The 26,934-nt window shown below is 37.1% G+C and overlaps 1 protein-coding gene across 1 annotated transcript; it reads right to left on the bottom strand.

Moving 5' to 3' along the window:
- On the bottom strand, positions 1–26,625 carry ING3 (inhibitor of growth family member 3). Its single transcript, XM_040259513.1, has 12 exons — positions 26,446–26,625; positions 26,129–26,200; positions 23,381–23,481; positions 21,307–21,372; positions 11,606–11,702; positions 10,102–10,173; positions 9,233–9,352; positions 6,463–6,620; positions 5,679–5,872; positions 3,760–3,952; positions 2,694–2,732; positions 1–2,454 (listed from the first exon to the last, which is right to left on the bottom strand). The coding sequence occupies exons 1-12, from the start codon at positions 26,471–26,473 to the stop codon at positions 2,338–2,340; spliced, it is 1,257 nt and encodes a 418-aa protein (XP_040115447.1). The 5' UTR covers positions 26,474–26,625; the 3' UTR covers positions 1–2,337.
- Positions 26,626–26,934: the final 309 nt, after the last annotated feature.

The following is a 26,934-nucleotide window of genomic DNA, read 5'->3' as shown; positions in this document are numbered from 1 at the left end:
TTCGTTTAGGCATTTCATTAAGCCATTTATTGCTTCAAATGTGTCACCATGAACATTTTAATATACACTCCACAGCAGTAAGGCCTCAATTTTCACCACCTATAAACTGTGAACCCACATTCAGATTTCTCTTATGCCACCAACTGTTACATGAGTTTTGTACAACAAAGATTTTGAATGTGTATAATACCAAAAATGCTCATATACCCCTTGATGTAAATGTCACAAAGAATTATTAATAGTTGGCCACATTTTTTTTTGATGAGGTAGTTCCATGTTTGGCCCATTATATAGATCTCAGATATTAACAGGTTCCACTCATTACTAAATAATCACACAAAATTTTGGTTTACTTCTTTATACACGCTTCAAAATATTCAATGTTTGAGCTTAAAATTTGTCAAATTGTTTTTCTGAGTGATTTGGTTAAGTAGTGGAATTCACACACTGAAAGGGACTAGCTATAGCAGCTGGAAACAGGGATGTTCCTGACTCTGACAAGAACTTTCTCTTAAAATAAGGCTGTACATAAGGCTTTTTCCTTGAACCAATTCCTATAAAACAGTGAGTTTAGAAAGTCATTATGTATAAGATTAAACAATACCACTGAGCATCCCCAGGCAACATGCTAATAAGCTAATTGAATACTTCATTATATATTATTTCTTTAGAGTTTATAAAATCTCCATGAAAATACTGAGTATCATGAAATCATGAGTACCCACAAATGAACCTAACTTAGTTTCACGGGCTGTCCAGTTATAAAATTAGACTGCAGCAGCTCAGAACTGTGGAATCTCGAAGCTGGAAGAGACCTTGAAAATCCCCTATCTAATCCATACCCTTTTGCGTAGCATTGCATAGATTTTACAGTTTTCTATATAAGTTCTAAGAGGCTCATAAGTGGTTTTGATTAAAACATAAATCTGATGGGCCCAGTACATTTCAATATAAAATAAATATGACATAATAAGTATTTCTAAAGTTTGAAGGATTTTTCTACTGACAAGACTCAATATTATACCTTAAATAAAACTTCCACTATGCAAAATTTCTAGTTTAAATAGCACCTATAGAATAAAACTTTCAGGATTGCTTACAGACATCCTGAAGCTGGCATCACCCTGGTTTAATAAGGGCCAGAGTGATTAAAGAAGTGAATTAACTGGCATACCAACATGTAAAAGGAAAAAGAGAACTGAATTTTAAGCTCCAATCCAAGGGGTCTCTCTACTTCAGTTTGGCCATAGTGCCTCAAGTCAAAACAACTATAATGATTATTTCCGTTTGTCTGCTGTAATTAGACTTCTTTCACGTCCCTTAGACTGAAGGAAAAGCCAGGGGGATGTTCTAAAAAAATACATTTGCATTTCAAATTTACATAAAAATGTCTTTTCCTTATTTTTGTATCACAAATTCCAAGCATTATTAAAGACATAACAGATTACGCAGCATTCTGAGTCCTGGGCCTCTGTCCTTTTGAGATTATGAAAATTGGAAGTTAGTTGGAATTAAGAAATTTTCATTATTAAGTGTGTAAAGTATAAATACAAGTAATTTTTTAAAAACTTTATTTTAACACCTAATACAATTCCAATTTTAAGGATTACTTGCACAAAAAAATAAACACATTTGGTATAAAAATGTTATCACTTTAACACCCTTTCCCCTCAGCCCTCCCACCCCCACCCTCACGAACTGCACTCTGTCTGGATGCAGCAACATATAAAGACTAATGGCCCAGATTCGTTTTTACCTACAGGAGTTTCTGTTTATGTACCCAGGTACTCTAGAGGACATCAGCCCACTTTATCACATGAACCATTTCCTTCAGCCCGCTGAATTTAGTTTCACAAAGAAACAAAGCTTATTATAAAGGCATTTAAAAAACCATTATCTTTTTAGAAGCACTTTTTTTTTTTGCAACCATTTATATACAGTGTTACATAACAGCTCTGGAGTACAGTACATGCAGCAGAACATACCTGTTGAATATAAAATACTTTTCTTAAAATCTTCATCGTTGGAATTCTTTGAAGTCTACATTATAGAATGCCCATTACTTGGAGAAAATGGTTGAGGAGTACAAATGTCTGCATACGTTGGCCACTGAAATAATCCAAGGCTAACTGGAATAATATCTGGAGCACATCAGGAGTGCATAAATAATTTACTTACATTATTAAAATACAACCCATAAAATTTAAGTTCAAGATCTTATAGGATTGTCTATGTAAATCCTTTAAGTGGTTGCCTGCAAATGCACTGCTTCTTCTTTTTTTAAAGTCTTATATAAAATGTTGAAGCTTTTTTCTTCCACAAACGAAATGGCCTCCCTTATTTGTGCCGACTGCCTCTCCTCTTCATGGCAGCAGTGCACTGTGGACAGTACCATTTTCCTTTGGGGGCTTCTGTCAATCCAACACATCCATAATGGAACCATTCTATGGGGCACTAGAATGCAAAAATGCCAAGTAGTTTTTAGTAAAAGATTAGGAAGTATGTTAAAACATGCCCGCCCAGCAGATTAAATATTCATAATTAGATTGATGGAAACAGAACTTAGACATCTAGGAGATGGCTTTATAGATCATTTAGTCCAACTGAGACACACTAAACAAAAAATATACATTCCAGTAATAACAATGTGAGACCTGTTTTTTCATTCCTAAGTAGAAAAATTTAATACTTACATCTTGGTTATCACAGCCCACCATCTCACCATAGGACACCTAGTTAAAAGAAAATTAAATATTTTTATTATTACTATATAACAAGCACCTAAATTCAAATAATTGTTTATGACACTATAAAGAAAATAGAGGGAAATACACAAAATATACAACTGAATTAAGAAACAGGGCATGTAGCTTTATACAGTTTATCGTTGTTTTTTTTCTCTGAAAGATTTTTGGGGGTAGGGGTGTACAGCAGGATAACACAAAAATTACATGCTCTTTGACTGTCTATAAAAACTTGTTCTATAAACTACCTTGACAAAGGAGTTAATTTTTTGAGTGGTTCCTTTAATAAAGATTTTAAGTTTCTTTCTTGGTTATACACATAAAGTTTTGTTGTTTTTTTTACTTTTTCTTGGGTCATGTTAGGTCATATATATTTTTGTAGTCAATAGTCCATTTTATTGAAACTTCTAAATTATCTGTTTATTACATGTCATTTCTCATTTTTCTTTTTGCTCTTCTTCACTAGCTGGAGAGCATGTGGATACCAACTCACAAGGACAAGAAGTAAGATGGGTCTCTCACATAGCAGGTAAATGTATTTTAAAGATTTTGTTTAATATTCAGCCTTATTTATTTCCTCATAAAGGAGAACAACCTACCTGTAATTAAAGATATAAGGATTCCCCTGGCTTTCCTTTTTTGGCATTTATCTATTTTTAGATATGCAGAGGAAAAGAATTCCACTGTGCAATACATTAAGTGGTTTTACACTCTGAGAGAAAATCTTATCACTCTGAAGAGCACAAAATGAGAGGGATCAGAGAGAGTGCAACACAGTATTCATAGAAATCTCATTCATCATTTCCATCAAGCATCCCAGAAGACAGTTTACAATGGTCTTCTTGGGGACGGTTTTGCAGTCATCATGAACATGTCTTTTTATCAGAAGCAGGAAGAGGATATAATAAAAAACCAAAGGTATTTTACTGGAGTAAAAAGAACACTACAAAAAAATGAAACAGCTCTTTTCCTATTTTATTCAGATTATGCTCCTATAGACATGTCAGACTTTTACCTGATTACAAATGCAGTATCGTGGTTCATTTGGGTCATAAGTCCAATCAACCTGACTGTTGGAATCAGATTCTGGTACTACTGTTGTCTGTTGGGAAATTTCCTGTACAACAGTTGATGAAGAAGAACATGATGATAAGGAAGAAGAGGAGGAGGACGATGATGACTGTTGGCTTGAAGACTTGTTGTTGTTTCTGAAAAAGCAGTATCGGTTTTATTTGTTGAGCATCCAGAACTTAATTGAGAATAACTTCTAATTAATGGTATGAAATGAAATAACAGTAAATATACAAAATACTCTTTAACCCTCAAGCCATCTGATAAATGGATTTAAAAGCACAACTGTTTAGAGCAAAAAGAGCAACATTTTTCATAATAGCTTATTTTTGTTTCAGATTTTCTTGTTTTCTGGAAAACAAAGATATTAAAAAAAATCCTTTAAAAGTTTTTAGAATAAAGTTTTCATCTGTTACTTCTTACCACTGATTTAAAGAGTAGGCAATACTTTTAAGAATGAGTTAAGGCTTCCATACAGACATTCTTTGTATTTTTAAGCAAACTGAATACTCTTGATCAGAATCAAAAATACAAATACATGCAAGCATTTGATGAAAATGATAACCATCAACTGATATGTGAATACTCACCTGTGTAGAACATGAAGCAGAGTGTGTTAAAATTCACAAGAAATTTACTAGTACACATACGCTAATAAGTTTTAAAAATATGAAACTTTATCATCAGCAGTTATAATAAATTTGGGTCACTAAATGAATTTTTAGATATTTAGGGTTTAGATATTTAGCACTTTTGTGGTAATTCTACATTGATCATTCTTTTAGAGATTCATCCACAGGAAGCACAGGAACACAGAAAATACAACATTTACTGACAGAAAATATATTTGAGAATAAATTGATACAATTATGATATAATTCTTTTGGACTAGCAACTGAACTTTCATTATGTATGAACACCTAACACATGCAGGTACTTTGGAAAGATGGTGCCAAATGCTATTAAGTTTTCATGTGTGTGCTAAATTGCTTCAGTCGTGTCTGATTCTTTATGACCCTATGGACTGTAGCCTGCAAGGCTCCTCTGTCCGTGGGATTCTCCAGGCAAGAATACTAGAGTGGATTGCCATGCCCTCCTCCAGGGGATCTTCTAGAAAGAGCGTCGTGTCTCTTGCACTGGCAGGCAGGTTCTTTACCACTAGCGCCACCTGCGAAGCCCCTTTCACATGTATGAGTTCATACAATCATTCTAAGAATCGTATCTATAAAATCTAGGGATATTTTCATAATTTCAATTTAGGAGACATAATACTAAGGACTAAGACAATTTGTTAATTAAAATGAAGACCAGAAACAATAAGGGGTTATAAGTTAGAAAAGGTTTCATTAAATGGTTTATCTTAATGAACAAAAGAAAGTAATGAGAGGTCATCTATTAATAACCACAATTTAAGACTTTAGAAAAATGAAGGTTTCTTAGAACTTTTTAAGGATTTTACCTCTTTCAAAGTAAGTCAGTGTGAAGTAAATGTCATGTCTTCCCACTTCCCCAGAGTTCATCCTGACCCATTATATATGTATATGCATGTGTGTGTGTGTGTGTGTGTGTGTGCCTGTGTGCCGAGTTGTGCCTTACTCTTTGTGACTCCATGGGCTATTTTCTGCCAGGCTCCACTGACCATGGGATTTCCCAGGCAAGAATACTGGAGTGGGCTGCCATTTACGACTCCAGGGGATCTTGCTCCCGACCCAGGGATTGAACCCGCGTCTCCTGTTTGGCTGGTGGATTCTTTACCACTGAGCCATTTGGGAAGCTGCCTGTTTACTACACGGAAGCCCAGCTGGATGCTAGGTAGTCTGCACACTCAGTAAAGGTATGAGCTACTATAACAATAAAACTTACTTGCTCTTTCTCCCACTCCTTGAGTCGGCTGTTGATGAGCTGGCGTTCTGTGTTAATGTAGTCATGAGCGCTGACGATGATGAATAGCCAGCTGCTTCCCGGGGCATGGAAAACTCTTTTCCCAGCTGAAAGTCATTATTCTTAAATGCTTCATAACTGGCCTTTAAACTTGATGTCCTTCGTCCTTCTTTCATCTTAAAAAAGGCAGTCACTGATATTATTAATACATATAAATATGCATCTTTTCTTTTGTCTTACTATTTACACCATTATTTTGGCTTGCCTAATATTATTTTGTTTTAAACCATTATGTTCATCATTGTAATTTAAGTTATTTTACATAAAGATTTAGGATCAGTTTTTACCCAGTTACGAGGTAACTACAGGATGGGTAACTTAATTTGGAATATAGATAGCCAGCACAGAAGTGAACAAACTCAAGGCAACCTAAGTTCCAAGGCTACAGAGAAAGCCCTGGAACTGGAAGAAAGAATAAAGTATTGTCCCAGCAGAAGCTGTGACTTATAGTCAGGAAAATGAGTGTCCTGAGCAATTACTGTGAGAAGCGATCTGCACAAGATTGTATGAATCTATTTTTGACTTTTCACTATCAAATTACTGCATATTTATTTCTTTAAACATCAGCTACCATAAAACTATGATTAAAAATGAAACTATACAATGCAAGAAAACTCTTTTTGTTCACATCAAGTTATTTCTACTAGAGTCTGACAAGGATTCAGACAAAACTTAACACTCTGTATCCAAATCCTTTCTTTTTTACCTGAGCTGTAGCTTGAACTGCTTGAGCTGCTGCCATGGTAATTGCCCCTGCACCAGTTCCTGAAGATAAGGAGCCAATGTTATAGGATGCCAGAGGTTGGGAGGAATTCACATTGTAAGCGTTGTTGGAAGCGGCCGTAGAATTATTATTTCGACAACCTGTGTAGAATTAAAGAAGGAATGAAAATGGTTAGACAGAACAAAATGTTAGTGAGCTTAAAGTATATTATTTCTCAGCACAGATATAATCATTAAATTTAAATTTTCATGTCACATTTTTTCTTCTTTCTTCTTACAATAGACTCTAACCAGGTAAAGAATCTGTATCAGTTCAGTTCAGTCGCTCAATCGTGTCGGACTGCAACCCCATGAATCGCAACACACAAGACCTCCCTGTCCATCACCATCTCCCGGAGTTCACTCAGACTCACGTCCATCCAGTCGGTGATGCCATCAAGCCATCTCATCCTCTGTCGTCCCCTTCTCCTCCTGCCCCCAATCCCTCCCAGCATCTGAGTCTTTTCCAATGAGTCAACTCTTCGCATGAGGTGGCCCAAGTACTGGAGTTTCAGCTTTAGCATCATTCCTTCCTAAGAACACCCAGGGCTGATCTCCTTCAGAATGGACTGGTTGGATCTCCTTGCAGTCCAAGGGACTCTCAAGAGTCTTCTCCAACACCACAGTTCAAACGCATCAATTCTTTGGCGGTCAGCTTTCTTCACAGTCTCTCTCTCGCATCCATACATGACCACTGGAAAAACCATAGCCTTGACTAGACGGACCTTTGTTGGCAAAGTAATGTCTCTGCTTTTCTATATGCTATCTAGGTTGGTCATAACTTTTCTTCCATGGAGTAAGCGTCTTTTAATTTCATGGCTGCAATCACCATCTGCAGTGATTTTGGAGCACAAAAAGATAGAAGTCTGACACTGTTTCTATTGTTTCCCCATCTATTTCCCATGAAGTGATGGGACCAGATGCCATGATCTTTGTTTTCTGAATGTTGAGCTTTAAGCCAACTTTTTCACTCTCCTCTTTCACTTTTATTAAGAGGCTTTTTATTTTTAGCTCCTCTTCACTTTCTGCCATAAGGGTGGTATCATCTGCATATCTGAGGTGATTGATATTTCTCCCGGCAATCTTGATTCCAGCTTGTGCCTCTTCCAGCCCAGCGCTTCTCATGACGTACTCTGCATAGAAGTTAAATAAGCAGGGTGACAATATACAGCCTTGACATACTCCTTTTCCTATTTGGAACCAGTCTGTTGTTCCATGTCCAGTTCTAACTGTTGCTTCCTGGCCTGCATACAGGTTTCTCAAGAGGCAGGTCAGGTGGTCTGGTATTTCCATCTCTTTCAGAATTTTCCACAGTTTATTGTGATCCACACAGTCAAAGGCTTTGGCATAGTCAATAAAGCAGAAATAGATGTTTTTCTGGAACTCTCTTGCTTTTTCCATGATCCAGCGGATGTTGGCAATCTGATCTCTGGTTCCTCTGTCTTTTCTAAAACCAGCTTGAACATCTGGAAGTTCACAGTTCTCGTATTGCTGAAGCCTGGCTTGGAGAATTTTGAGCATTACTTTACTAGTATGTGAGATGAGTGCAATTGTGCGGTAGTTTGAGCATTCCTTGGCATTGCCTTTCTTGGGACTGGAGAAGGGAATGGCAAACCACCTCAGTATTCTTGCCTTAAGAACCCCATGAACAGTATGAAAAGGCAAAATGATAGGATACTGAAAGAGGTACTCCCCAGGTCAGTAGGTGCCCAATATGCTACTGGAGATCAGGGGAGAAATAACTCCAAAAACAATGAAGGGATGGAGCCAAACCAAAAACAATACCCAGTTGTGGATGTGACTGGTGATAGAATCAAGGTCCAATGCTGTAAAGAGCAATATTGCATAGGAACCTGGAATGTCAGGTCCATGAATCAAGGTAAATTGGAAGTGTTCAAACAGGAGATGGCAAGAGTGAATGTCGACATTCTAGGAATCTGGGAACTAAAATGGACTGGAATGGGTGAATTTAACTCAGATGACCATTATATCTACTACTGCGGGCAGGAATCCCTCAGAAGAAATGGAGTAGCCATCATGGTCAACAAAAGAGTCTGAAATGCAGTACTTGGATGCAATCTCAAAAAAGACAGAATGATCTCTGCTCATTTCCAAGGCAAACCATTCAACATCACAGTAATCCAAGTCTATGCCCCAACCAGTAATGCTGAAGAAGCTGAAGTTGAATGGTTCTATGAAGACCTACAAGGCCTTTTAGAACTAACACCCAAAAAAGATGTCCTTTTCATTACAGGGGACTGGTATGCAAAAGTAGGAAGTCAAGAAACACTTGGAGTAACAGGCAAATTTGGCCTTGGAATACAGAATGAAGCAGGGCAAAGGCTAATAAAGTTTTGCCAAGAGAATGCACTGGTCATAGCAAACACCCTCTTCCAACAACACAAGAGAAGACTCTACACATGGACATCACCAGATGGTCAACACCGAAATCAGACTGATTACATTCTTTGCAGCCAAAGATGGAGAAGCTCTATACAGTCAGCAAAAACAAGACCAGGAGCTGACTGTGGCTCAGATCATGAGCTCCTTATTGCCAAATTCAGACTTAAATTGAAGAAAGTAGGGAAAACCGCTAGACCATTCAGGTATGACCCAAATCAAGAATCTGTATAATTAACCTTAAATGCTGTCATTCCCCTTTATTTTAATAAAAACCAAAAAAGATACAATCACATTTAAGATACTAAACTTACCTAGCGTATTTTCCTTAGAGGCATCTGATGTTAGGGTAGATAAAAGAGCTTCAGATTTAAACTTCTTTTCAGGTAAATGATCTGTTGTCGTATGGTGAGAGGTTGGATTATATTTCCTTTCTGAATATAAATAAAGAATTTATGTGTTATTAAATTTTAGAGAACTATGGTCAAGGCATAATACATTCATCTGATTATAAACCAAAACAACACTGTTTTCTAAGAAGACAAGAGAAACAGAACTCTTTGTGCCACATGTCTTATTAACAGCTGACTGCTCAGACATTTAAAAAACTTCAGTACAAAGCAGTGAAGTAAGCCATGATGCATACTGGTTTCATATATAATGTGAGAGAATTTTTTTTCAAAACATTACCTACAATTTAAAATATTTGTCAATCAACCTTTCATATCAAATTGATTTGTCAAAAAAAAGGCATCAATACAGTCAATCTACTCAGCTAGCATCTGACTAAACCACTCATTTACTCACTAACTCAACCATTTGAGACTTTATTATATGCCAACAGTAGGCTAAGCACTTGAGAAAGGATGAAAAAGAACACTCCCTAGAGAGAATCAGGTTATTTGTATCTAGAGAGTATACACTGCTGTTAGTACCAAACATTCTTCCTTTGAGAATGCCAGGCAAAACAGACTACCTGCTCCCAAATCAAATATGCTCTTCCCAAATGAAGAAGATAAATCTGCCAGTAGTTGCAATGAAAAACTGTATCTCACAAGATAAAAGAAAGGGGAGGATATCTGTTTCTCAATCAGTTGTGCAGAGCTAATGAAAGAGAATATACAGATGATACAGTGAATTTTTAATTGTTTTTAAGATTTTAGCTCTCCTAAATCAAACTTACTCTCCACTGGAGTATGTGAGTGAGCATGGTGATTGTTCACTGGCTGTGAAGGAGTGTCTAATTCCAGAGATCCTAAAAAAAAAACAAAAAAAAAAAAGAGAGAGAGAAGCACAGAGATACACTGCCATGAGATGTCACCACAGAACTTTACACACCAATCAACTACAGGACTGTGGACCCTTAACCAGCAGAGCACCAGCAAGCTCTGATGTCTATGCCTGTACCATTTTAGTCAAACACATTAGAGGGTCATCACTGCTGATTTTACCCTGTGCCAATCTCATCCTCTTTCTAAACAGTAAGTAATCCATTTTTTAATATTCACCTTTAAGTACAAAATGGGTCAAGGCATGCTAATGTCTGGCTAAGGAATTCACCACATTTGGTACCAAATGGATGTTATAATTTCATTACTGATGAGACCTAAAAAACTCAACCTGGAGTTAACTGAGTTGAAGACCTTTTAATGGGAGATTCTAAAGTATCAGGCGATGGGACATTACTATAGGAAAAAAAAATTCTTTGATCATTAAAATGATATATGAATGTAGACTTCTAAAAGAAGTTAGTGATTTTGCTTGTGAAACGTGATGCATAGAATCTCTACCTCCAAGCTTTAAAATACTTTTAAAGAAATGTCCTCAGTTTATCTTGGTCCCTTGAGATGAAATTATGGCAGGGTACAGGGTGGAGCAGTTTTCATAACTTGATCTGATAACTTTCATATGTTTGTGTCCTTACAGAGGATGCTTCATTAACCTCCCTGAGGTACTGAATAGGCATGGATTTACTGCTACTCACAGCTATTATCAGCATTTCAAGAAAATAAAACATTTTATTTTGTCTCAAGATACTTATCATCCTCAGATAGGATTCCCCTGGAATGAAAGTATCACAAATAAATTAGATAAATCATCTAAAGTGATGGACCTATTTTGGAACACAAAAATGCAACTATTGTACCAAGATGGATTCATGTGTGGTTGCTGCCCTAGCTGACCTGTAGAGAGTATATGAATAGAGATATATGTAACCTAACTCTCTAAAGAAACCTTTCATCCATGTGTAGAACCAGGTATATGTTCTTGCTACTGATATGCACCAAGAAAAGAGATGCCTGAACCTTTAGTTAAATTATACTAGAAATCGGCCATAATACTGACTTGATTCAACTAACATTTACTGAGTGCCTACTCAGGGCTTACCATGGTACCATCTGCTTTTATGGACACTGTCTATTTAGTCTGAAGAGCTAAATTTGTTCAAGAAACAGAGCTCATGTCTCCATTTTGGGGAAATCTGAGTTAAATCCGAGGAATGATAAGAGTAAATTATAGCAGGAGATCAAGTCCAAACAGTCCAACTGCTGGGGACCAAGTGATCCCACCAGGTGCCTCTGTCCACCAAGGACCAGGATCTGATAAGCCTCTGCGGAACCAGTGTTTCCTCAGTGATGTGCACATGTATTGTCCAGTGGTGATGGAAAATTGTAAACTTTACTTACGCCTCTCTAATATCTCTGTAATCCCAGCATTGTCAGCTTCCAGCTCCATTTTAAATTTAGCCAGTTCCTGATCCAGTTTTCTCAAGTGTCGATCTACCTGTTTCAAAGAAGATCAAAGATAACCACCACAATTTGGGACACTATCAAAGTGTCAGTTTAATGAGGAAGCCTAAATCCTTACTTCTTTTAGTGCATCTGCTCTGGATCCTTGAGCAAGTCAATTAACCTATACTACAGGTTTTTATTCTATAAAATGAGGTTGCTAGGCTAAATACCTCCCAAGTCTTCTTGAATACATTTTAAGAAACCAGAATTGCAATTTGTCAGAAAATGTTTGGAGGAAGTAGGCTATGAAACATAAGCAAAGATGAGGGGTGGGTGGCATAGGAAACTTTTCATACATGCCTTGGGATTACTTTCAGCCTAATCTCCTCCTCCTTATAAAAAGACCATCCACACTGCCAGACCATAGTAACTGTTACTTACAGTAAGGAATCAAAGATCCTCAGTCTACAAACAAAGAGCCTCCTATACTTGACACATACATTTCTCTAAGGCAGGAAAGCATACCATTATACTTGTAAACATTTATGTAAAGAGTTGAAACAAAAGGGGTTTTTAGCCAGAAAGTTCCATTCCACAAAAAGCTTGGTCAAAATGGTTTTACTGAAATACTGTCACACTTGGTTAAGGTGGAAAAATTTTATATTCTCATTTACCTAGAGATCTTTGGACTGACTTTTGAAAATTTTATAATACCTCAAACTAGCAACAAGTTTTCATGTATTTTTTTAAGCTTAATATTAAATATCTTGATACTTTTTCAAATTTACTGCTTTGAAGTCAAATCAAAAAACCAAAAAACAAAGTCTTGAAAAATATTCATGTCATATTATTAGCAATACCTTTTTTCAAATTCTAATATCCCTCTTAATCACTGTCATAATTAAGAGTAACTTTCTTACAAATATAAAAATGTCTTCAATACATCAGAGGGCAAAAAAATTAAGTAAGACTTTCAATGAAATTATGTGTACTTAAGTGAGGGGGTAGGGAAGAAGAGTACCAAAAGACAATCTGTGGGTGTTAGATGCCAGGCAATGTGTTTGGTGCATTAAAAGGACTATGTTTTATAGTCCTTGCTCAAACCTTTTGAGATAGTACTGTCTCCATTTCATAAGTGAAGAAACTAGACTCAGAAAGGTTAAGCAACACCTGCAAATTCAATAGCTAATACATTACAGAAACAAGACTTAACTCTGATCTGTTTGTAATAAACTGTGCTTCACTGTTTATACTTAACATTGCCTTCTGAATTTCCACATGCAGAAGCCAATTTCTTAACTGAAAGTAATATAATTCAAATTGAAAAAACATAAAAATATTCCTATTATTTATATTTTATATATTAACAGCAATCATTGGGATGCTGGTTTGTGACTTGTCAATAATTCAAAGCCCAATTTTCCTTCCATCTTCACATACGTGTTATTTTTCAGAGCTTGGTAGAAGCTGTAATTGTAATATTTAAAATCCTATAGAGTCATATCGGAGAAGGCAATGGCAACCCACTCCATCCAGTACTCTTGCCTAGAAAATCCCATGGATGGAGGAGCCTGGTAAGCTGCAGTCCACGGTGTCACTAAGAGTTGGACACGACTGAGTGACTTCACTTTCACTTTTCACTTTCATGCATTGGAGAAGGAAATAGCGACCCACTCCAGTGTTCTTGCCTGGAGAATCCCAGGGACGGGGGAGTCTGGTGGGCTGCCATCTATGGGGTCGCAGAGTCGGACACGACTGAAGCGACTTAGCAGCAGCAGTAGCAGCATAGGGTCGTATATTGTAGACACATGCTCCTATTCAAAGAACCTGCAGGTAACCAAGCATCCTTTAATGGAACCGCCCTTTCAATAATAAAGTGTGAACACAGACCTCTTATTCAAGAATATCGCTTACATTGTCAAAATTTAATCTCAAGGGAAATCAGAAAAAATACTCATGCTTAAATTCCAAGTCTACTTAATGCAATGAAAATACTCCACCACTTTTCTTACCTACACCTATATTACTAATAAATATTGAGTTCCTATTGTGTGCATGGCGCTGGGTAAATGGACAATACCTGAAGAATGAGAGAAGCCCTGCCTTCACAGGAATTAACACTTAACTGACAAATCAAGATTTATATAAGATTTTTAACATAACGGTATAAACAAAAAATAAAGTCTCCTAGATGTAACAAAAAGAAAACAAAGGGTCAGAAGTCCACATAAAGAAAAAACATAATATTGGGATCTTGTAAGCATAAGGGAGCTATGAATATGTTGAATATGTTAGTGAAGAATGGACTGTCTTCAAATAGATGGAAGGAAGGAGTAATAATTAAAGAACTAAAGAATGTATAGAGATACAAAGACAAAAAGCATTTTTGTCACCAGTGTAGACAGTATAGAGGTGATGCCTGCATAGGTGTAGACAGTACAGAAGACAAGTGTTAGAATTTCAGTTGGGAGGGTGGGGTTGGGTTGAAATGAAGAAAGGACACATACCTCCCTAACCCATTCCATCTCTGCATTTAAGAGCCACTTAATTATTTTAAAGACAGTACTAATAAGGTTTATTATACCTGAAAATATGGAAATAACGATGGAATTCCAAATACTAGATAGCTCAGAAAAAGCAATGGGACCCAAAGAATTAATAACTCAAAAAACCAAATTCATAATTAAAATAAACAAAGACAGAAAAGCCTCAACCACACCGTGGTGGGGAGTTCTGTAAGGTAGCTTCCAATCAGTCCTACCTCCTGGTAGATTAAAAAAGATTATGAACTGATTACTATTATAAGCAATTATCAGATGATGAGAATTCTTTTTATTCGATTCATCATTGTTGTACTAAATCAAATTTGAAGCTGGAAAGGAAGCAAATCACAAGATTTAACTTTAGCTATAAAGCACCAGAATATTTAAAATAGTATTAAACAGCCATAGCAAGAGCTGAACTGAACATGACTGAAAGCTATTACTACCTATTGGGTTGGTCAAAAAGTTCGTTTCAGGTTTTCCTGTATCACCATTTGGAAAAAAACAAACAAACATTGTGGCCAACCCTACATGTGACTCTGAACAGGTAAAGCACCAATCCTAGCTGATCACCATTAACAGCCCCACAGCTATGAGGCAAATCAAGAATCTAAGTTATTCCATCCCTCCACGTGACCCTATAAGATGGCTAAGATTGATTTATGATAGTAAATAGGGTACTGAGCCAATTGAGAAACTTTCCATTAACCATAGGTTTCTAACACAAGGCTGACCACAAAGCCTAATTATTGATTTGTTCCCCAGTTAATGTCAATAAATGCTAGCCACAGACGTTTCCTTATTCTACAACCCTAAATCACAACTTACAACCTCAAAGCATAACCTCTTTAAATGTACTATCCTTCTGACCTTTTCAGAGACAAAGGAAATTCTGTCAAGATTATTTTTCAACATATTTAAGATCACAAAAACATTTAAGTCACATGTGGCCTCTGAATGAAACAAATAAATCCTCAGCCTTTAATTATTTTTGCAGAGAGCTGTAATCCTTTAGCCTTGCTCTCTTGTCTCTCCCAGTTTTCCAGTATTCAAATTTCAAAATGTGTCACCTGATGGACTCAAACTGAACTAAATATAGATTCTTAAAAGTTTTTCTATGATTTTATGGCTTCCAATACTGACAAATTCTGAAAGTTAGATGTTGAGTTGCCCTTTCCCAATGAGTCTACAATGTTCCAAGGTGAAAACCATGACAATAAGAGATAAATTTCTATTCACGAAGAGATCGACTAACAGTGAATAAGGAGGGTAAACTGCGGAAGAAAGGAAATGATGGTAAATTATTTCTCTGATCATCTATCATGAAAATGATTCTTCACATTCTGAATTATATTTAAACTGGATAAAAATTTGATCTACCTTTAGGGTAAATCAAATAGTTAAGGCCTTAGCACATAAACTACATCTAATCATTCTCCTAAAACACAATAAGGATAGGAGACAAATCAAAAGGTCAAGCTCACATAATATATTTCCTTAATTAGAGTATCAGATGAGGAATTCTCAAATTTATAGGTAAAATGTGGGCCTGAAATATAATCATCTGAGGAATAAACCAGGATATAAAAAAGGAGCAAGTTCAAGGGTATTTAGCAATGTAACAGGCTGCTAAAACCATTCAGGCATTCACAAAAAGCTCAAGCTTTATCACAGTATATATAAATCACCTTTATTAGGTATTGTAATCTAATACAGCCTTATGACAGTGACATCTGGCTGAGGAACACAAAAAATGTGTTTAATGACTATAAGTATCAGGATTCTAGAAGGAAATTATTTTAATAAGATAGGTTTTTTTTTTTGGTCTGTTAGTCAAATTTCACTAAGCCTACTTAAAGTCTTCGTTTGTTTCAATTAACATCTAATTTCAAAATTTCTTCACTTGTGAATATTTATGTGGTCTCTTTTGTTTTTCCTTTAATAAATGAGGTAATATGGTGCTGGTCATAGGAATAAAAAAATTTACTACCGTTTTAAAAGTAAATAAACTATTTCAATGAAAAAGAATACAATTAAATACTGTGCCATAGAAAACATTGAGAGGCAAAATCAAACACAATTAATTATACTAAAATGCTGTATCTTAAAATCTGTAAAAGTAATACCTGCTTACTTTACACTGTCAAAATAATAATATGCTTCAGTTCAGTTCAGTCCAGTCCAGTCGCTCAGTCGTGTCCGACTCTTTGCAACCCCATGAATCACAGCACGCCAGGCCTCCCTGTCCATCACCAACTCCCGGAGTTCACTCAAACTCACGTCCATCCAGTCAGTGATGCCATCCAGCCATCTAACCCTCTGTCATCCCCTTCTCCTCCTGCCCCCAATCCCTCCCAGCATCAGAGTCTTTTCCAATGAGTCAACTCTTCGCATGAGGTGGCCAAAGTACTGGAGTTTCAGCTTTAGCATCATTCCTTCCAAAGAACACCCAGGACTCATCTCCTTTAGAATGGACTGGTTGGATCTCCTTGCAAGAGTCTTCTCCAACACCACAGTTCAAAAGCATCAATTCTTCTGCACTCAGCCTTCTTCACAGTCCAACTCTCGCATCCATACATAACCACTGGAAAAACCATAGCCTTGACTAGACAGACCTTTGTTGGCAAAGTAATATCTCAGCTTTTAAATATGTCATCTAGGTTGGTCATAACTTTTCTTCCAAGTAGTAAGTGTCTTTTAATTTCATGGCTGCAGTCATCATCTGCAGTGATTCTGGAGCCCCAAAAACAAAGTCTGACACTGTTTCCACATCTATTTCCCATGAAGTGATGGGACCAGATGCCATGATCTTCGTTTTCTGAATGTTGAGTTTTAACCCAACTTTTTCAGTCTCCATTTTCACTTTCATCAAGAGGCTCTTTAGTTCTTCTTCACTTTCTGCCATAAGGGTGGTGTCGTCTGCATATCTGAGGTTATTGATATTTCTCTCAGCAATCTTGATTCCAGCCTATGTTTCTTCCAGTCCAGCATTTCTCATGATGTACTCTGCATATAAGTTAAATAAGCAGGGTGACAATATACAGCCTTGACGTACTCCTTTTCTTATTTGGAACCAGTCTGTTGTTCCATGTCCAGTTCTAACTGTTGCTTCCTGACCTGCATATAGGTTTCTCAAGAGGCAGGTCAGGTGGTCTGGTATTCCCATCTCTCTCAGAATTTTCCACAGTTTATTGTGACCCACATAGTCAAAGGCTTTGGCATAGTCAATAAAGCAGAAATAGATGTTTTTCTGGAACTCTCTTGCTTTTTCCATGATCCAGCGGATGTTAATATGCTTAGGCAAAGCCATACATACAGTCTTCTCTAAACTGTTTTCCATGCTTCAGTTTAAAATCCTTCACTGGCCTCCCACTGCTCTGAACTAAGAACACTGCTCCACTGGCTTTTAAGCCCTGCAAGTGTTGGGTTCTGCATGTCCCGCTTATACCACTCTTCTTCTTTTTCATGACACACCAACCACACTGGCCTCTTTCCTGGTTTAATCTGTCAGACCCTTTTCCACCTAAGACACTGCATTTGGTCCATCATCTGCTTGAAATGTTCTTCCTTAAGCTTGTCACATAGCTGGCTCTTTCTCACCTTCCAAGTACTACCTCAGAGGTCACCTCCTTAGGACTATGCTTATCCTGATAAGCTGACTCTTCATAGCCTCCCCTGGTTATTCACTCTTTCCCCTTCTTTCCACAATGTTTATTTCCTTTATAGCACTTAGCAAAGTCTCCAATAATCTTTATTTAATAGTTTGCCCTATTCACTGCCCAGCTATATCATTACTGCCCATTCTATACCAGTGACCACTCATATATGGAAATCTATGAATATCTGCTGAATGAGTGAAAGTTATACTCTCCCACTATGTAGAACTGTACAGACAGAAGTACCACTGTTTACTTGGTAAAGGATCTGTAAATAAAAATAATTATATTTTGACACTTACACTATATCCTGTCCATTTACCTCTGTAGCACAGAGCACTCTAACCTTCCATATGTTAAATGCTACAGGAATTTGATGAGGGTGCATAATTGATTTTTAACATTTTAACAATTATTTATTTATGAGAAATGATGTTAGTGAGAGAAGTAAAACAAGAAGCTAAGAGTTAACTCTTAACACGATGACTTCCAGGGCCTAGCAATTCTCAGATAAGATGAATATACTCAGAGAAGTCTGAACTTGAAGAATAATTATGGCATAATTGCTAAAACTAAGTGTTCACATGGAAAAGTAATGGAAAAATGTTTCTCAGCTTGGGTGGTGAATGGGGATTGGGGACGAGAGGAAAACTGGCATTTGACAGAACAACGCTTTACCGTGTGGCATTTGGCCTCATCAGCCTCTGGTGTTGGGGATGAAGATGAGAGAAAATTACTTCTAAAAGAATATCAAGAGAACAGAGTAACAAGCAATAAAGGTCAAGGACAGAACCCTTTCGAACACCAACCACTCTGAGCAAAGCCAAGGAGACTGTGAAAGGCCACGAAGGTGGGAGGATGATGAATTAACATAAAATCTCAAGAAGGATGGGTTGTATAATAAGGATATCATGGTCACCTGGAATAGCAATGAGTATTTAATGAGATGCAAGGAGAAAGAAGAGGGGGAGGGAAGTAAAAGGAAGGAAAGGGAAGGGAAAGGATGGGACAGAGACAGGAAAGAGTAGAGAAAAGACAAAAGGCAGTCTTAGAAATAAATCATGAGGGAATGGGGGGAAAAAACAGGTTTAACTTGGCAGAGCTGAAAGGGATGCAGTGGCTTCAAGAACGTAGAAAACTTGTTAGAGAAATGAGATGAAGTGAGTTTATTAAAGAGTGAGGGTCTACGATCTGCCAAGCTATGAGGTGGGTGGGTGTGGGGGGGGTGAGTGTGTGTAGATAGATACAGGTAAGAGACACAGAGACAGATGTAGATATATGTATACAGATGTACCTATATTTGTCTCTGTATTTCTATCTCTCTCTGTTGAAAGAGAGAAAGAGAGCCAGAGAGCGATTGATCCAATCTTCCTGGAAGGCACAAATCAATACTGTGATTTTACAGATAAGGAAACTGAAGTTCCAGGATTATATCACTTTTCCAAATTCCTGCTATCAGTGAAGTGGCTGAATTCACATCGGCATGAGTCCATTACGGGTCCTTGGTTTTTAACATATTCATTACACTGCATTCACTTTGTTACATCACTATTTATTATTTCAATCTCTAGCCTAAATAGTCCATCTCCCTCATAAAACTCCTAATTTTTATTTTCATTCCATGTTTTTCCATGACCTCTGAGTGAAATGCTTTCCCCTCAATATTATGCTGAATCCAGGCGCCTGAGGCTCTAAATAAATTCTGTTCAAAACTCATCTCATACCCTCTAAGAAGCCAATAGTAACTCTGCTTGATTTAGTTCAATCTTTACCAGATCCCCTTAATATCCAAATGTATTCAACTTTATTTGTTAACATGTTTCTATAACAGGCTCTCCATTTTACTGTGGGCATGTCTTCCCAACTAGGCAACAGGCACCTTGAGGTCAGGGGCATTTATAACATTTACTCTTCATTCCTCCACTGTACCTACATAAAACTCCATTACACCAAGTACAGAGTCGATGAACAGTACGGTTTGTAAACAAGAGATGGATACACACACACCTTTAAAAAGCATATGTTTGTTATATATACTTTTTCTAAATGCATGAAATACTTTTAATAAAGGTGTAAAAGTAGTAAAATAAAATAGAAACGAAAGATTACAACCAAAGAGCTACATGGTTTAAAAAGCAGGTAGTTTTTAAATAAAGGTTGACAACTAGTCACTATATGTGAGGAAGAATGATACCAAACAAATTAGCCTTGTATTCAAATATAAATGTCTTCCTCTATGTTTATAGACTTAATTCAAGACCCAAACAATTAAGAACTTTATTTGGGTTTCATTCCACCATAAATCAAGCCACCAGCCCACTCTACCCATCTTTAGGCAGCATCTTTTATGAAACTGTTTTTAGAGTAACTAATGGACAGGGAGGCCTGGCGTGCTGCGATTCATGGGGTCGCAAAGAGTTGGACACGACTGAGAGACTGAACTGAACTGATGAACAAAAGAGCCTAGGTTGTTACAGCCATTAAAATATTTTCACTATATAAAAGCAATTAACCATTTTCTGTGGTTTTATACAACATATATTTTCTAGTTTAGTATAGCACTCACAATGCATAGCATATGGGGTATGTACCTTTTATCTGTGTCTTGCTCACCAATGACACCTATATTAACATGTACCCGTTCAATAAAAAAACTACCCAGACAAGACTACAAAAATAAGATATGAATCAATATGCTAAAGCAAATCAAAAGGAAACATTTGTCTCCAGCTTTAACTTGCTTTGAGGCAGAACCAAAAAAGAGCATTTCCTAAAACATAAACTTTGGGACATGCTGTACATTAAAACAAAAGAAGAAGAAAGACTATAATTATAACAACCTGAGAAATATTGCATATATCTATCTTCTTAGTGATTTCAATCATTAAGAAGTGCTGCTGCTACTGTTAAAAAAAGAAAAAAAATTTTTAAACTTTATTTAATCTTGCATTTCCCAGTTTTGCCACGTGTGCCAGTTGTTGAGTACTATCTACTGAATATCACTTAATAGACAGCTGAGTACTATCTATTAACAGATTCAAATAAGTCCCTTTTTCACTTTAATCAAGACTACCAAGAACTGTCAGCACAATCCCCTTAGGTGAGTTCTGCCACAGAAACTATCTCAAGATGTTTATCAGGCAAGTAAACACACTACCTTAAGAAGATAAAAATGAGTAAAATAAAGTTAAACACCTATTTTAATACAAAAAAAGCCTAACATCAGCTACAATCTTACAGTGACGTAGATATGGCTAAATATAAGGTTCTTAACTTACTGATTGTGGACTCTCTCTCTTCCACAAAGAAATCAAAAAGTGGACAGTGAACTCTGAAGTTAAATGGGATCAAAAGAGCAGTAATTCAGCTTAGTCTGTCCTTCCTATTACATTTAAGTCAACACCATTTAAAACATAATCCATAATTCAAATACTTATGGCTATTAATTTTTACTTACCAAGTCATATATCTGGTTTGCCAACTGAACCTTCTCGTCTGCATCTTCCAAAGCTTTATAGTAATCCTGAATAAAAACATTCATGTTTCAGGAACAAATTAATAATTTAAAAATCTGTGTATCCAGGACTTATAACTGCATTTTCATTATCATGGCTTGTTATCACTGTCAGTCATTCCAGGGCTTCCCTGGTGGCTCAGATGGTAAAGAATCAACCCGCAATGAGGGAGACCTAGGTTTAATCCTCGTGTTGGGACAATCCCCTGGAAAAGAGAATGGTTATCTACTCCAGTATTCTTGCCTGGAGAATCCTATGGACAGAGGAACCTGGTGGATTCCAGTTCATGGGGTTGCAAAGAGTCAGACATGACTGAGTGACTAAGCACTCAGGAACACACATTATACATGAGCCATAAAAATCCAGTTAGCGATAGGGTGGGGATGGGATAGCATTAGAAATTTTAGACAACAATGAAGGATTAAAGGAAGATGTTCAGAATTCCTAGAAAAGAGATAACAAATAAACACCATCCAAGTCTAGCTATACTAGTAAAAATTATGTCAGCCAAAGAGTAATTCTTTTTCTTTAAAAATAAATGTTATTTAGGATTCATCTAGTTTGTAAAGAGTACTTACACACTCCATTTTTAAAACTTATTATAAACAACTACTGAAAGGCTTCTGACCTGCACATCCATTGTGCAGTTGTTCTGTAACTCTCATTTTAAGCCAGGTATCAATTCTCCCCAGTATAAAGCAAACTATTTTTTCTTAAATTCTATGAATTTCCATGAACTGTCAAGAGTTTTTAGGGTATATCCAGGCTGTGCTGCACCAAAAACTTAGTAGGAAAAGGGGATGATGAATGACTTTAGGATGTATATGTGTGATGTCTATACTCACACACACTTGGGCCTCCGGGTATCCTGCAAGTCAGGGTTAATTCTATAAAAGATTCTCAAGTTTTTGTTCCTAACAGAAACAATATTCCCTTCATGTAATAAAACAGATAACACAAGTAGTTTCCAAATTTCTTTCTCAGTTGATTCTTGAATAATTCTATGAAGGGTAAGGGTAAGGGAGCCATTATTACTCAGAGATATTAAAGGACATGTCGCACATCACAAAGTCAAACTGCAGAGTCATGATCAAACCCAGGGCTTGTAAATCATTCTTCCAATATGTCCCCAAAGTAACTAGACCATATCTCTAAAGCAAACCTTGAGGAGAGAGCTGCTACCCATTCTAATCTGGAAGGGAGCACTAAGTACTACAAAACTTGTCAGGATTCTGTTCTCCTATGATTCCACCAACATAGTACTTAGCAATATATGAAATATGCTTCAAGGTTGCTAATTTTCATCCCAGTCTGTTGCCCAAATTGGAAGATACTATACTGAGTTGGTCAGAAAGGTCATTCGAGTTTTCCCATAACATTTTATGAGCTGAATGAGCTTTCTGGCCGACCCAATAGATCTTAAGACAAGGGAAATTTAATTCCCCATAACCAGAACAAAACAAATTAAAAGAAAAAAACGTACTTTTTAAATGGGTTTGTAACTCTCTGATTAGTCACTGATTACTGAAATACTTGTCTAAATTACCAAAATGCTTCAATGTTTGAAAGTTCCTACACCTGAAGCTCTATAAATGTAATGAATCATTTTTAATTTTGTAAATCATTTTAAAATTCTAAAGACCTATTGATAACTTTCTCTCATTTTGATATCCCCCAAACTATTTAATATTAAAATGTCTTCCTCAGCTGTGCTGTGCTCAGTTGCTCAGTCACATCCAATTTTCAACTGCTGAAAGTCATGTTCAGTCTTTTGTGACCCCCAGGGACTGTAGCCTGCCAGGCTCCTCTGTCCATGAAATTTTTCAGGCTAGAATACTGGAGCAGGTTGCCATTTCCTATTGCAGGGGATCTTCCTGACCCAGGGATGAAATCCGAGTCTCTTAGGTCTCCTGCACTAGCAGGTGGATTCTTTACCGTCATGACTCCTGGGAATCCCCTATCTTCCTCGGAGAGTTCCACTATTAACAGATAAATCATCCAGAGCGTTGAACACACCTTTTTGATGGAAGCCATTTGTTCTTCTCGCCACTCTTGCTTATTTTTCTTTGCATTCATGAAGAATTCACTGACTCTTTGTTCTAGCTGATCCATTGCATCTAGGACATAGTAAAAACATTTCATATTTAGATGACCAAACTCATATACTGAATATACATGCTTTGATGTGAAGAAAGATGTGATGTGAACATATCTGACTACATACACTCTTTTACTTGGTCTGTAACTTAAATATGTCACGTTCTAATAAAATAAATATATCTTAATTATCTTCATAAAGAAAAGTTATAACTTTCCCTACTGACAATTTATTTTGTAAAATATCTGATCACATACGTTCTTTCACTTGGTTTGTAATTTAAATATGTCATGTTGTAATAATATGAATATGCTTTATGTAATAATATATATTATACTCTAATATGTACTATAAATATATACTCTAATAAGTATACTTTATAAATATATTTATAAATGTAATATATATATAATTTACTAATTACCTTAGTAAAAGTTATAATTTTCCCCTAATGAAAATTTATTTTTGTTACTTCAAAACTTTTTCTGATAGTCAAAATAGCAAATGTAGATAGATTCCATCCCATAATTGTTGACTAGTACAGGCTTGGGGTCACAAACTAATGGTATTAAGTCAGGCAGATGTGCCCAAACACAATTTCTTGTTGAAAGTACTACTAGATAATCTTCACTTTTCTTTCAACAAGAAAATGTGATAGAAAGGTTTTAACCTTTTGCTATATACCATTAAGCACCACATATACAATATTATTTATTTGAGGTAAGTTTTTTCTGAAATGTGTGCTAAGAACAGTCATTTCTATGCTAAAAGAGAAAAAAATTAAAGGGATTTTGTTGCTGGGTAAACTGAGGAAAACTTTTTACTATATTGTTTGGGAGATTTGCAGTGCATAATAATGTATCTCTTACCTTACAAAGAGGTATCTTTTGTTAATTCATAATACCTATTAAATTTAGACAATTCTAATTATTGTAAAAAATGCAAGTTTAAAAAAACCTCTGATTTATATAATTAAGTCGAAATTGTTAGAGAACTTAACATTTGTGATATAAAGTACAAAATAACAACTACCCTTTATTGAATGCCCACTTTGTATCAGGTACTAAACATTCTAATTTATGTGTATTTCTTTTAATCCTCAAGACAATAAAATCCCTCAGAAGTGGTAATGTGGTCAAGGCCAATGAATTAAGTCAGTGAAGCCCTAAAATGAACTCAGATCTATCTGATGACTACGCTCCATCCTGTAGAAAACACTACTTTAGCAAATATTTACCATTTCAACTACATTAAAGTTAAAATGAATTTTGTGAGCAAGGTGAAGAAATATAGAATTCAGACTTCTACACTACAATGTGAACAGCAGGTGACTTCCATGATGTATCACCTTGCATTATGTATCACATAAAAGAACAGTCATGATCAATGGGTATGGAAGTATGTGCAGTGGTGATAGAGAAGCGGGGGAACAGGCTCTTAGCTACCTCAAGATTCCCACTCTGGAACATTCTGTTCTCTGATTGCTTTCTGTGATACTCCTTTCCTCCTTATCATACCCCAAAACCCAGATCTTCCCCTAACCATACTTTTCTAAGAAAATCTGTCAGCACAAGAAATTTACCTCAATCTGAATTCTATTTATAGTCTAAATACAGCCAGAACACAGGGGATCAAGATATGTCTTCTGCAGGAATAGCCCTTAAACAGTTAAGGAGTACTTACACTTCTCCAAACCAAAAGAGTGACACACAGCCAACAAAGTACACTGGGTTATACATTTTAATTACGTATCACATAATTCATTTCACATTCTTAATTTTTAATATAGTATATCTACAAGACAGCTGGATAAGCTATATTATACTCATTTCACAAAGGGGTAAGGTGTGTGAGGTTCTTTCAGAGCATGATGGACTACAAGGGTACTGAGCACTGTTTTCGTGTTTCAAAATTTTGCCTTGTATTTACCATGTTACCTCTAAAGTTATTTATTCTCTACCCTCTCTAAATCAAAAACATGATCATATAAACTAAATACTGCTCTGTTAAACAGCAAGGTTATTTTAGGGAAAATGTATCCAGACTACCAAGCTATAACCAAAAGAAAAGTAAAAAAATTTTGCTACAGCAGACAAGAAGCTTTACTGTAAAATTTTATTTCCTTTCCCATTTTGACTGACAAACTATCATACTGTTTGACAGTTGAGAATGCATCCTTTATCATGTAACTTTTCAAATGGGACATTCCAAGTTCACCACGGTCTCTAAAGAACTACATGTAACCTGTGCTTCTATGTGTTGTCCGCTCTTAAATTTTGCCTAGCATGAACTTTAACAGAAATATAAATGCTGAAATCTACTTTCTACACATAAAGTCTCAAGTCAAAACCTTCGCAACATTTATGCCGATGTGCACTAAATCGTATCTACATACTCAAAGAAAGTACAGAAACTTTTATTGCACAGTCCCAAATTCGAGAAAGGAGCATACATGCTCTAATGCCACCTTCTCTTGTAAAAGTCAGGAGAAAAGTAGTGTGGTAGACAGAAGAGGCAAGATTTGGCATTGCCAGTTCTTTTTGACAACTCCTTCTGTACTAGCGAATGAGCCGGAGGAGAGCCAAACACCAGAGCCGCTGACGTCGATGGCACGTAAGTCTGTCACTGAACGCGCGCAGCGAACAAGGGCAAACGCGCCGACTTACTCTGCACCTGCAGGTCCATCTCTCGCATCTCAGTGAAGCGATCCCTCAGGTCCATTGGAAGCTGCTCAATCACTGTCAAAGGGAGATTCCGTCAGAGGGGCGGGGCCAATGGCGAAAGTACGCGCTTACGTCACTGCGTGAGTGCGTGCGTCGAGGGGGGTCGAGAGAGCCCGCAGCCCAAAACGAGGCTGGCAGTTACCGTGAGAAAGAAACATCCCCCGCCTCCCCCTCCCTCCCGCCATCCCGCCAGCCGGTCTACTCCCGCCCTCGCCCGCCCGCAGGTACCCCGGACTGGCCAGCCAGCGCCGCCCACTCACTTTCCAGATAGTCCTCTAGGTACAACATCGCGGCCCTTAGAGCTGGGGGAGCGAAGGGGTCCAGGGGTTTATTTGTGTCACTCGCTGTCGCTGGAGTTTTGTCCCTTCCAATATGGCGCCTCCGCTAGCAGCACCCGCTCGGCTCCGGCGGAAAAAAAAAAAAAAAAGAAAAAAAAAAAGCACTTTGGCGCCTGACGGCGCTTGCCTCACCGCCGCCCGGGGTGGTCATTGGCTGGCTGAATCAATGACGTAAACTAACTGGACCCCGCCCCCGCGCCCTTGTGGGAAGTGTAGTTTTAGTCCCTCCCCAACAAGCTTGAACTTGCTGGCAATTCTCCACGAGGAAACTACAAAAACCAGGCGCCGGTGCGAGCCGTGCGCAGCAGAATCTGAAATGCGGTGCCGCTATTTATTTGTTGATTTTTTTCACGGGGGATGACGGGAGTTGTATGCTCCTGCAGAACACAACTGGGAAGAACTTTTCACCTG

Source organism: Oryx dammah, unplaced genomic scaffold, assembly GCF_014754425.2.
Source record: "Oryx dammah isolate SB20612 unplaced genomic scaffold, SCBI_Odam_1.1 HiC_scaffold_18, whole genome shotgun sequence".
NCBI classification, from domain to species: Eukaryota; Metazoa; Chordata; class Mammalia; order Artiodactyla; family Bovidae; genus Oryx; species Oryx dammah.
The sequence above is the reverse complement of the archived record's forward strand: the minus strand, read 5'-3'. Positions and strand labels throughout refer to the sequence as shown.